This window comes from Phyllostomus hastatus, unplaced genomic scaffold (genome assembly GCF_019186645.2).
Source record: "Phyllostomus hastatus isolate PE091 unplaced genomic scaffold, TTU_PhHast_1.1 phas_contig_58, whole genome shotgun sequence".
NCBI lineage: Eukaryota > Metazoa > Chordata > Mammalia > Chiroptera > Phyllostomidae > Phyllostomus > Phyllostomus hastatus.
The window spans coordinates 31,966,840-31,979,955 of NW_025333916.1; the positions used below are offsets into that span (position 1 = coordinate 31,966,840).

Here is a 13,116-nt window from a genome sequence, read left to right on the forward strand (position 1 = left end):
AGAGAAATTGAGGGTAATTTGTTTTAAATTTTACCTCTAAAGTGAGAGTTGAGTAATATTTCGTATTGCATTGTTTCAGATTTGCTTAAAAATGCAACAATGCTATATGTGTATTGCTTGGGATATTGTTTTGGTGCCTGAGGAATCTAGGAATGCTGTGGGAACGGCTACTACTGTCACCAAGTTCACAGACCATGAGGGGAAATATCTGGAAAATTCTTGCAGTCTGACCTCTCCAGATTTCAAACAGACGCATGTAAACTTCAGTAAATACTGGGGATTCTTTAGTCATATATGAAACTTAGTTGCAAGCATCATCAACTTTTCACTTAACAAACCATTTTTAAAAATCACCAAACCTTGTAAAATTCCATTCAAGAGGGCCCTACCTCAAGAAGTTTAAAATCTTTTTTTGTCCTAGGTCTTGGCCAGCCTGCGAACTGTACGAAACAACTTTGCTGCGTTAACTAATTTGCAAGACCGAGCACCTAGCAAGTAAGTTCCCCTTTGTTTCTCCTCCTCCACGCTGCACTTTTACACAGTGTGCTCTCGGTTTGATCGCCTCTTCTCAAGGCAATATATTAGATGTCTCTGAGTCCTTGTCTTGATGTCTGACCATTTATACTAAGTCATATGCCGTCCTGTTAATTTTCTATAAATACTTTGTAGTGATAGTTCTAATGTCAGACCCGAAGCAGGATGACAAATAAATATGGTGATCCCATCTGTCAGAAATCACCTGGCATAATCACTCCTCTGCCCAGTTATGTACACTCAGGGTAACTTTATAGTTTTGGCTTACTCCACAAATTGACCGTGGACAAATAATGTCATCAAGCCTAATGTCAATCCAAAGTCGTCCTCTGACTTCTGAGTCAGTGATCACTTGGGGAGCACCTCGTCATAGCAGACGACTTTGGTTTTTCTGCTGTTACTGACCCTCAGATCACAGCATCAGGGAGCAATGAATAAAATTGTAATGTATGTGAGAGCAGAGCAAGTATCTGAAAGAAGGAAAGCTGAAGAAGGAAATGATTATATTTGGGGGGCTCTAATAACTGTGAAGTGTCTAAAAAGAACATTAATTTTGTAAGATTAGGTGGAAAACTGATTAGTTATTCAAATGCTCATTATTTTGACAATCTATTATTAATTATAAAGCATTAATATTAAAATGCCAACTCTGCGGGGGGAGAAAAAATGCCAACTCTAATCAATTTTCAGAAGAAAAAAACATTTCTTTAAATCAATATTAGGGCATTTCATAATGAGCAGAAATTACAACTTATCTAAGTGTATAAAACTTCACAGTTGTTACTACTCTTTTTTTAAAAGATTTTATTTTATTTATTTTTAGAGAAAAGGGAAAGGAGGGAGAGAGGGAAAGAAACATCAATGTGTGGTTGCGTTTCTCGCGCCCCCTAATGGGGACCCAGCCCACAACCCAGGCATGTGTCCTGAGTGGGAATCGAACCAGCAACCCTTTGGTTCATAGGCCAGCACTCAATCCACTGAGGAACACAAGCTAGGGTGGTAGTTACTACTTCTTAAAGAACAAAATAAAACTAAACTTTTCATCTCATAATAACATATTGACCTCCCAAATTCATGTTTGCCATGGTTTATAGAAAACCTTTGGCTATTGTGTACCTGCTTCCTGTGGTATAAAAAGTTTTCTTAGAAATCAGTATAAATGCTTCAATCTAAATAATTGCATAGAACCCAGAAGCTTCAGTTGCTTATGTTTTCTAGGTAATGAGTTTTTGCAGTCCTGTTTCCTCAGCTTGAACATTTTTTTCTTACTTTCTTCTCCCCTTCTTCATCCACTGGGCCAACTGTAATTCACAGCTTAATTACAGTTTCTTTGGGGGCACAGCTCCTAACACTCAGCGTACACATACACCCCCACAGGCCCCAAACTGGGTGGCAGCCACTGGGTGGCTGATCATATCCCGTGCCTAACTTCTATTTTAGCACATACGTCTCTATGCTCAAGTTACCTGTTTGCTTGTCTACACTAAGTGTCCTTAAGCATGTCAGTCCCCAGTGAGCAGGGCTTGGTTTTCTCTGGTTCACATTTGTATTCCCCGTGACTGGCGTGATGCTCGACACAGAGCAATCACTCTGCCTGTACCTGTTGTCTGGAAGGGTGACGCAGTGATGAGTACGTGGGACTGGAAGTTGTGCTCGTGGTGCTTGCTCATTACCACGTGTCTCCTGTGCTCCATGGCCACACAGTGTCATGCTGACTCCCGGGGACCCTTGGGGCCGTAGGCATTTGGTAGCTCAGTCACCTCCTCTTTGGAAAGTCTGAGCCCTGCAGGAGGAATGGAATTACTGGTATTTCCCCCGCTACAATTTTTTTAGTTTTAAATTTCACCCAGGAAGTAGAGGTATTTCTTTAAATGGCAAGCAAGAAACTTTTATAATTCCTCTTCCACTTCTATCAGACATGGTCACTTGAGAACTAGCATCCAAATCTGTGGGAGGCAAACAGTTGATCAGACTGGTATGAAGGCATCGATCTGGTGTTCTTTTCCATTCTGTACAAGGCCTGAGTCCCATTCTCTGCAAGACAGAAGTTTTCATCTGATTTACAGTGACAGAACAGATTACAGTGGAAAAGAACAGCTAGAGGAAGATAGAAAATCAGTTTCTGCCTGATCTTGACTTCACCATAATGTCCAGGATGACATCTAACCAAACAGTAGTATCTGATAGACTCACAGTAAAGGCCTTTGTCGTCTCTCCATCGGGCAGTGCAGATTTGTATTCCCTTTACTGATTCAAACCCAGTCAGCCTCCTCAGGTATCGGAATAATAGGACTGACTACATGCAGCTTGGCTCTGTTCTGTTCAGTGATAGCAAACTGAGTATGACTGGCTCACCCCACAATGACCCTAAGGGAATCAGAATTTCCCTGCGGGGCTCTCACAGAGCCACTGGAATACTTCCAAGCTCACCCTTGAATTCTGGGGAAGGCATGTGCTGCCTCGCACAATCCACCTTTTTATTTGCTACAAGAAAGGCATGTAGGAAGAATGAAGCCCTGCGCCCCGGGGACACTCGAGTGCACATTGTTGGCTATTATGAACCCGTACTGGTTCTTATCACCTTGCTCCTTCTTGCCCTTGAGATTTTTTATTCCAGAAGTAAGTTCCCAGTCATTTTTCGTTAATTGATTTATCACTGTAACCACAGGTCAAACAATGAACATTTTCTGCTTGCCGTTGCTTTTCACCACATCAAGTTCCCAAGGACCCTTTATAGGATTGCTATTAAGAGAAGATAACACGTAACGAGGCAATGATTTAGTTTTCCAAAACTATAGAAAAGTTTTAAAATATTCATTTGATACTTTTCCCAGACAGAATAAATGCTTTCTAGCTTTTCACAGAGCAAGAACTCAAAAGGAGTAACCAATATGTAAATTATTTGAATAATAAACTTTCAGTGAGGAAATAGCAGTATATACACCAGAGCTACTTCAGAGGAGTAGTTTAAAACATTTTTTTTGTTTTCTTAGGCATTCATCAAGTTTTAAATCACCTCTTTTTATTTCATAATAAAAACTAAATTAATTCAGAAGTCAATGTTGGTGCATCTTCCATCAGACACAAAATGTCAGTCCCAAACTGACATCAGTAAACACCAGAGCAGAGCCAGACGCTGTGCAGAGCCACGGCAGTGAGGACGTTCCTAGTAGGAGGTGGCTTTTCCCCCGGATCTCCCAGCAGGGCTGGGAGGTTCATTATCCCTGGAAGACAGAGTCCAGCAGGGCTCTGCAGGGACCTGCCGTCTGCACAGGTGTGTGCTGTTCACCAGGCTTCCACATGAGCATCCTAAAAACAAGGCAGCAGGCAGAGTGCAGTCTCCAGAATCACATCACTGTAGTTCACATCTTGGCTCTTAACCTTGAACAAGTCACTCAACTTCCCAAAGCTTTGTCTTCCTCATTGGTAAAATGGGAGCAGTGAGACTATTTGCCTTAAGGTTTGTTGTCCTCACAACAACGAGGTAATTCATTCATAGCTCTCATTTAATACAGTGTCTGGCACACACTAAGTATTTATTTTAAGTCTTAGCCACTAACAGAATTTTTTTAAAAATTTAGGATATTCTTGCATATATCTATTTTAATTTTTTTTAAGATTTTTAATTAATTTTTAGAGAGAAGGGAAGGGAGGGAGACAAAGAGGGAAAGAAACATCAATGTGAGAGAGAAACATCAACTGGTTGCCTTTCACGTGCGCCCCAAATGAGACTGAACTTGCCTGTAATCCAGGCATGTGCCCTGACCGGAAATCACACTGGTGACCTTTCACTTTTTGCAGGATGACACCCAGCCAATTGAACCATACTGGTCAGGGCTGTATATATACATATATATTTTTTTTAATTAAAAAATCACAATTTGAAAGCTTCTAATTTTATGTAGCAACTTTATAAAGTTATATTTCAAAATGTTTAATGGACATTTCATAAGCGATATTCTTTTCAACATAATTTATTGAGTGCTGATTGAATACCTAACACATGGTATTGGGCTCTGTAGGCATTCAGGTCAATCACATAGCACAGCTTCTTACATCAAGGCATTTATAACTGTCTTATGGAACTTAGCAAAACTTAGGGAAAACTTAGGGAATGCACGATAGAATTAATTTATGTTTTTATAGCACCTGTTTACACAAGTCATTAATAATGCTGTCTAACAAACATTATTCAGAGATGTTTCTCAATATAAGAAAATACAAAGGAAAAAGGCTTAAATAGCTTCACTAACTATAATATAGTTTACAAGGAGTCATTTACATCTGATGATGTACAGGCAATCATAAAAATGTATGCCAAAAATAAAAGCATTTTAACACTGTACAAGGGAAACTACTTGCAGATTGACTACTTTTTCAAATTCAGAAAGTCTGTGTTTGTCCTGTAAGCCCTGACTTCACTGAGTGTAGTCCCTCAGTCAGAACTTCCTCCTCCGTCAGGTCCCTGTGGTAGTTGTGTCAGCTTTATTCACCCCAGAGTCTGTGGCTGTGAGATGTAACCGTTTTCTTGTTGGCACCTGTGATCTGAGCTCTGGGAGGAAGGGTGCCTGGGCACTTGGAGGGCTAGTCTGAAAAGAAATCTTTATGTGCGTGTCCTAACTTAAAAAAGAATGTCGAATTAAAATGGCATATCTGAAACGACTCAGAGAGTCCTAAAATCAACAAGCACCCCATACTTACTGCCTTGTATTTTCCTCTCTCCCTCTCAGAAGATCACCCATGTGCAATCAGCCTTCCATCAACAAAGCCACCATCACAGGTAAGAAAGATCTGTGTGCCTGTTCTTCTCATGTGTGGGCAGGAACCGTATCTTCCAAGATTCAACACAATCCTCACACCAGTTTTATACTGCCATTGTACAATGGTAAAGAAATGAATCCTTTCTTCTCTCATATCATGATTTCTCTCATTGATCTTACAAGTTGTCCATTGAAACCCTTTCTTGGAAAATCTTTGCCGATACATTATTTTCTTAACTGTTTAAATGCGTTTGTCTTAAGTTTAGCTTTGCTCAGGGCATTTGTATTTTGAGAGATAGCATTACGCTCAAAACGCTGACCATGTTGCTTCCAGTTTTATGTTATCAGTGTGATGCTAATATATGGTAGCTTGGTTTAATGAAAGCACAGGCATAAATAAAAAGCACCTTCTTGGGTAATCATCATCCCAGGTGTGTGTAGGAAAGAATATCCTTCCGGTAATCTTGACTTGGACCCGGAGAGTTGAGAATGAATTCTGTTTGGGAGGAAAGAGAGGAAGTGATTATACAGTGCAGAAGAGTTCACGGGGAGCAAAAGGACAGACGCTAGGAAGAACGCTGGAAGGAAGGGTGAGCAGCATAAAGGGCAAAGAAAATAAAATCATCCCGATTCCTACTAGCCTGTTTTAGACAAGGGACCTAACCTCAACTGAACCAAAAACAGAACAATGATCTCACCTTACTGAGCCTGAAATCAAATTGAATTCATTTAATCTTTTCTGGAAACCTCAATTGACTCATTAAAATAATTGCCCAGAACAGAAAACCGATGTTTTCTGAAACTTTTGCCCGAAGAAAATTAACATATTATCTAAAATAGACCAGTATTCAATTTGGTTCCAGTCTCTCCCTTGGACTCCAACTCCCAGCCTATTGAGGAGCGCCCTGTGAGGTTGTAGTGAGCATCGGCCAGCACTGCCCACCAGCTGGTCAGTGACTATCACATCAGAGTAGATTCTGGAGGAGTTGTTCAAGTCGTTTTCTTCCTGAATGTCTTTTCGAAGGAGACTTGTGTGCAGTGATTAAATTATTTGTTCCCTTTCCCATGTTTATCTTTCAAGATTTTGTTGGTGATGATTTTCAAAGGTCATTTCATAGTTTACGCCTGATCCCTCAGTGTTCTCGACATTGATCAAGAGGTGAACAATAGCTGCAATTCCTGTACCTTAACACATTTTTTTTTCAAGGACCCAAATTACATGTCAAGTAGCCTACACTAAGGTGGGGGTGAAGAATGAGGCTGTTTGTTTCTGTCCCTTACCTGACCATGTTAAGGGGTGAGGAGGCCGACTTGTGTGAGCATGTGCCAGTGGCCTCTAGTGAGAGACACGACATGGAACCTTGTCCCCAGCCCTGCTCCGGGCACTAGTTCTGACTCCTATGAAGAAGGGCAAACCCTCCCCACAACCCTTGCTATTTTGGGAATGAGCAAGACTCCAACATTGTGGTATAAGCAGAATGCAGTGCTATTTTGGTCCCTGAAACCTTTTGTAGCTTGAGGTCACCCATGAGCCAGCTCCGCTGAAGCATCCTCCCAGAGGAGCAGCTGCAGGTACCATTCGCTGGAGACAGGTGTTCAGCAAGAGGTGATGGGTGCTCAGTGGCCAGCTCAGCTGTCCCCCACCTGGCATGGCCTGGCACTGATTAAAGGGAGGGGAGCTATACTCAAAGGGCACAGACTCCGTCTCGGACACGTGTGAGACATCCCGCACAGGCTCCACAAATGCGTACATAGTATTGAGGCACAGGAACAGCATCGTAGGAAACTGTGCATTACTAAAATCTGGGAATTAAGGCTAATATGGCCCAGTGTGTATCCACAAGCTCCTGGGGGGTGGGGGTGGGGGGCTACTAGGGACAATGGGACTACAGAAATATCTTATCTAGGAAAGGAAACTAATTAACTGTCATTAAGTGCTTAGTGCAGCTGTGTGCATCACAAAGCACAACAGGAAATCAACTGACGAGAGAATGGAAGTCATTTCCCTTGCCCAAGCATAGCCAGTGCGGTGGGAAGGAAGGTGGAATGGGGCTGGGGGAATGCGCAGCAGCAGGGGAAGGTTCCCCTCTCTGAGCCATCCTGAAAAAGTGGGCTCTTAAAAATATCAGTAATGATAATAATGGAGGTTGAGACTTTGATGGAAGACTTGAGACACACAGAAAAGGTGGTGCCTGTGAATTCCCTCCCTCACTCCCAGCCGACCACCAACTGCCGGGGCCCTCCCTCCACGTACACGCTGCTGTTGGAACCCAGCGGGCGGGCCCTTTGCTGTAGTCCCCAGAAGGGCAAAGAACAGTGTGAAAAGAGTCAGTGGGACACCCTTTAAGATAGATTTGGCCTTAGAAACTTTGTTTAGGGTCTAGAGGAACAGTAGCATATGGTTAAGATGTGGTACACAGACTTATGATGCCCCCGCGGGACAACGTCATGGACCGTTGAATGGTGCATTGCGTCATGCCCCGGGAATGGTGCAGTGTGAGTGCTCTGCCCGTGGAACCACATTCAGAATCCGAACCATGCTCTGTCCTGTTAGCTGCCTTGCTCTGAGCAGGTCACACACCTGCTCTCTGTCTCCTCACTTATAAAACGGTGATCATACGCCTTACTCTGTGAAGCCCAGTGCTTCACAGAGTAAGCACTCAATGCATCATTTTTTTTAATTTGGTTTTGTTTATATTTGGTTTTGTTTCTAGAGCCCACTCTGTATATAGAACTGAGGATGATGGAAAGATGGGACAGGGCAATGAAAAACAAAGGGAAGAAGGAGAGAAAAACAAGATTGCAGGGTTATTACATTTAAAGTTATGGAGCCGCCCCAAAATGGCCAAAGTGGGAACTCTTCCTTTGTGCCTGTTGGTAAGGGGCCTCCTGCTGTTCCCGGGGCTGTGTCCCTTCCTCCCCCAGCAGCCACAGACACCGTTGTGACATGGATGACAAACTGCTGTTCACGATCATTTTCAAAATCTAAGAATTTACTTTGGAGTCATAGCTCTTCGGAGGAAAAAAAAAATGACTCCCTAACTTCTCCAGAGAGCAACTCTTTGATTTTTTTAAGAAGGAGAGGGGAATCGTTGGGTTGCCTACACAGGTCACTCTGTTGTCTCAAGCTTTCTCCCCTGGGACCTAGAGCACCTCCTTCTCCCCTTCGAGGTTTCCGTTCGGCCCACGTTAAAGCCAGGAAAGTTTCCTTTCGTCATGGTTAGAGTTGAAGCATTTTGGTCACGTACCAGTTTGTGTTTCCATACACAATGAGTAAATACATAGCTGTAAAATGATTTAGCAATCTTCTAAAAATAAAGCTTCCAAAATATAAGGACATTTGCTTGTGCATAATGTTTGTGCATTTTGCTTGTGCATTTTGCTTGTACAAATGCTTGTGCATTTTGTTTAACAATGTTAACTCAAGAAAAGCTATCTCATGAAACTTTGTGATGTCTTCACAGTTCCAATTTGCAATGTTTCCAATTTCTGTATTTTCAGTTCCTCTAATAGTTTGAAATTGAGAATTTTCATGTAAAAATGTAAGTCAGAAAACATTTATTTAAACTTCTCTGTATTACAGATGAGAATAGTGAGACCTAGTGAGAGAAAATATTTATTTAGAGGCAGAACTAGGAATAAATACAGGATTCCTTTTTCTAAGTCCAGAGACCTTCTTACACCTCTATAAAAATCATGCATCAAATTAGGGCTAGCCTTGGGACCCACGATAGAAGCATATGTTTTGAAGAAACTAAACGAATTAGTAAAGATTATTAATTTCTGAGCACTAGATATTGCATTGGGGTTTTTACACATAGACTTCCAAGTTAGAAAATAGTGTGTCCCTTCTCACTAGACAGATGTTATATTTAGAGCTGTTTTGCTACTATTCATTCATTATGTCCTAGAGGGCCTCAGGTACATGAAGATTTGCAGCCTAAGTCAAAGGACTTTTGACTTCTGACTTGAGAAAATAAAAGCTCTCTCCACGCAATAAAATGCGAACGGTTACCTACTTTTCTCCTGTAGAGGGAGACAAGTGATGGGGGACAAGCGCAGAGCAACACAAAAGTAATGTTAGCACCAAAAAAGAAATTCGGTGTGAGCCTCCACTCTATCTCATCTGTTTTTACCTTAATATATGTAACTCCGTAAAAAATGAATTCTAAGTAAAATTCAGTCAGTGGGTAGGTAGAGGATTTAAAAAGTAAACTACCAAATAATGCTAGGCAGTCAAAACACAACGAGAAGAAACTTAACCTTGTATATTCTTCTTCTTCTAAAACATAAAGCGGTTTCTAAAATCTAACAAAGGGAAAAACAACAAAGATATTTAAATGGAACAATTATTTTGTTATTATCTGGACTAATTTAACATGCTGAGCTTAGTTGAGAAAGGAAACTCAGCAACTATTTTATGGTGACGATAGTGATACTAGTATAACCTTATGAAGGTCTGCTTTTTAAGTCTGTGTGTGAATGTGTAATAAAAACAAGTAGTGTATGCAATATAAAAGATATATATACATGTACATATATACACATATACAAGGTATACACATACATATATACATATGCATCTATATATACATGCCTATATATACATATGCATGCATATACACATATACATGTATATGAACAGGTAATAGTTGACAGCAGGAGCCACAGAAAGAAGGTTGAAGGGATCTAGATGAGAACTGTATGGAGGGTCGGAGGACACGCTGAACTGAAACATTCACAGAGAAGAGAATGAAGACCAAGCCTTTGCCGCCTAGGTCTCGCTCTCCTTTTCAGCCACCAGCAGGCACTCACTTTGTTGGCTAGTTCTTTTTTCTCCTTTAATAAGAGCAAAGATTGTGACGATGCTTTAATAATTGCAGACAATGAGTGCTCAGTGCCCTCTTTAGGCATATAATTGCAAAATGTTAAATACACATTATGTTTAATAGCTTTAATAAAAAATTAATATAAAGCTGCTTATACATTGACTTTTGGGGGGAAGTTTTGCCTGATTTACTTTTACACTTAGTACATTAAACAACGGTCAAGTGTTCTAAATTTTTTAAGCCAAAATAGGTTACTTTTTTAAAAATACCATCCTTAAAAAGACTTTCGCAGGAAAAACATTGACCTAAAAGATTTGCTTAAATGCATGGAGTGTGACTATTGATTAAACTTATAACCTTTTAGAAGGGTAAAAGTCTGTTGTGTTCCTTATTAAAAAAAAACTTGTTTGACCTTCCAATGCTGTTTTTTAGATAAGCAGAATTACACCCATCAATGTGTAAAAAGACCAGATTTGACACAGTGACTTTTTAACCAGAAATTAATTGAAGTAATACTTGGTTACTTCATAATCTGGTGAAAAATAATTTAATTGTGCCTCTATTGCCTGAAAATCTGCTCTGGGCATTTTGTTACAACTTATAGCAACATTATTGAATGAGACGACAAGTTCATTTAATCAGCGCAGTAAAAGAGTTGTGAGTCACACCACACAGGCTGGAAACCCAGTTTTCTTTGACTAGTTGTGTAATCTTGGCCAATATATCTAAATTCCCTAGGCTTTCATTTTATCATCAATAAATTCTAAGTCAGTGATCGATGCTAAGAATGTATTCAACAATGTTAGGTATTGTTATTGCTGCAGTTTTATTATTAATTTCCATTTGGTAAGCAAATGTTTTCTGTGCACCTGATCGATGGCATGCAATGAGGTAGGTTTTAGAGACAGAAAGATGAGGACATTGTGACTACTGAACTTCAGAAAATTTACAGTCGAGGGGAGAAGGAAGCATGAATAACTGAGTACAAGCTAAGAGCCATGATTGATGTCCATTAAAATGCACATATTTGGAGGAGGGGCAAGTGGTTCTACCTGGGTAGAGCTCCCTGCTGAGCTTTGAAGAATGTGGAGTTCGCCTTATGGCTAGGGGAAAGAAGACCCCCTGACACCAAGGGGCCAGCAGGAGTGAGGTATGGAAGCATGGAGCACCTGCCCACATCAGGGCCCTGGGAACAGTAAAGGACAAAGGGAGTGGAAAGTGTTTGGGAGCAAGTGACCAAGAGGGTCCAAGAGTAGAGGGACTCAATAATGTGAGGAGCATTAGAAGCCAATGCATATAATGGTGGACTTTACTTTATGGACAATGGACAGTCATTTCTAAGCAGGGGAGCAAGTTTGTATTTTAGAATAATAACATTGGAAGCAGTATAGAAAACAGACCGAAAAGAAAAAAGACTCAAGTCAGCCCCATACTCATTAGGAGGCTCATTTAGGCCAAGCACACAGTAAAGATAATGGGGCTCTGAACTGGGGCGGGGGTGCTAGGGGTGTTAGGGGTGGAGATGAAGGGGTGGATTCGTAACTCTTTTCAGGGATCGAGTTGAGAAGACTCAGGAGTTTATTAAATTAAGGAGTGATGATAAAAAGACATGAAAAGTGAAGTCATATACACAGATGTTCATCCACACACTGGGTGTATGCGTCAAAGATTGAAAACAACCCACATGCTAAATAATATGTGAATTCTATTTAGGTATAAAAATTCCATAATAGAAAGTTTTTTAAGTGATTTATGAGAAAATTTTGATAGTGTAAAATAATGCTTCTATTTTCAAGTATATGTGATAAAGTGCTAAGTGGGCAATAGGGCACATTCAATGCATTTTAATTAAGTGTATTGGATTTAATTTATGACATTTTTATTTTTTAATTTAATTTTTACATTCAGTACTATTTTGTATTAATTTTATGTGTACAGCATAGACAATCATATACTTTACAAGTGTTCCCCCCTGATATTTCCAGTGCCCACCTGGCACCACACATAGTTATTACAACATTATTATCTATATTCCCTACACTGTACTTTACATCCCTGTGACTATTTTGTAACTACCAATTTGTAATCTCAACCCCTTTACCTTTTTCACCCAACCACTCAACCCCCTTTCCCTCTGTCATCTGTCAGTCTGTTCCCTCTATATATGAGTCAGTTTCAACTGTGTCATTTTGCTCTTTTGATTGCACATATAAGTGAAATCATGTGGTACTTGTCTTTCTCAGACTGGCTTATTTCACTTAGCATAGTACCCTCTAGGTGTATATCCATGCTGTCACAGGTGGTTAGATTTCATTCTTTTCTATGGCTGAGTAATATTCCATTGTATATATATAATACGACATTTTTATCCACTCATCTATTGATGGGCACTTGGGTGCTTCCATGTCTTGAATAAATAACACTGCAATGAACATAGGGGTGCATATATCCTTTCAAAATAGTGTTTTGGGTTTCTTTGGGTAAATACCCAGAAGTGGAATCACCAAGTCATAAGCAGTGCCATTTTTAGTTTTTTGAGTAACATCCATACTGTTTTCCATACTGGCTGCACCAGTCTGCTTTCCCACCAACAGTGCACAAGTGTCCCTCTTTCTCCACATCCTTGCCTGCACTTGTTTATTGATTTATGGATGGTAGCCATTCTGACAGGAGTGAGATGGTATCTCATTGTGTTTTTAACTTGCATTTCTCTGATGATTAGTGACACTGAGTATCTTTTTATGTGTCTATTTGCCATCTGTATGTCCTCTTTGGAGATTGTATGTCTATCCAGGTCATCTGCCCATTTTTTAATTGGATTTTTTTTTGGTGTTATGTGGTTTCTTTATAAATTTTGGATATTAATCCCTTATTGGATGTATCATTGGTGAATATGTTCTCCCATTCAGTAGCTGTCTGTTTTGTTGATAGTTTACTTTGCTGTGCAAAAAGTTTTTAATTTGATGTAGTCCCATTTGTTTATTTTTCCTTTG

At 40.2% G+C, this 13,116-nt stretch overlaps 1 protein-coding gene across 7 annotated transcripts in view; it reads left to right on the forward strand.

Moving 5' to 3' along the window:
• Window positions 1–13,116, forward strand: part of PDE4D (phosphodiesterase 4D) — a 1,296,708-nt gene that overhangs the window by 1,127,841 nt on the left and 155,751 nt on the right. For all 7 annotated transcript variants that reach the window (XM_045847957.1, XM_045847956.1, XM_045847958.1 and 4 more), the window contains 2 exons: window positions 422–495; window positions 5,265–5,314. In XM_045847957.1, the coding sequence (XP_045703913.1) occupies window positions 422–495; window positions 5,265–5,314 (124 nt within the window). The remainder of the gene's footprint in view (window positions 1–421; window positions 496–5,264; window positions 5,315–13,116) is intronic.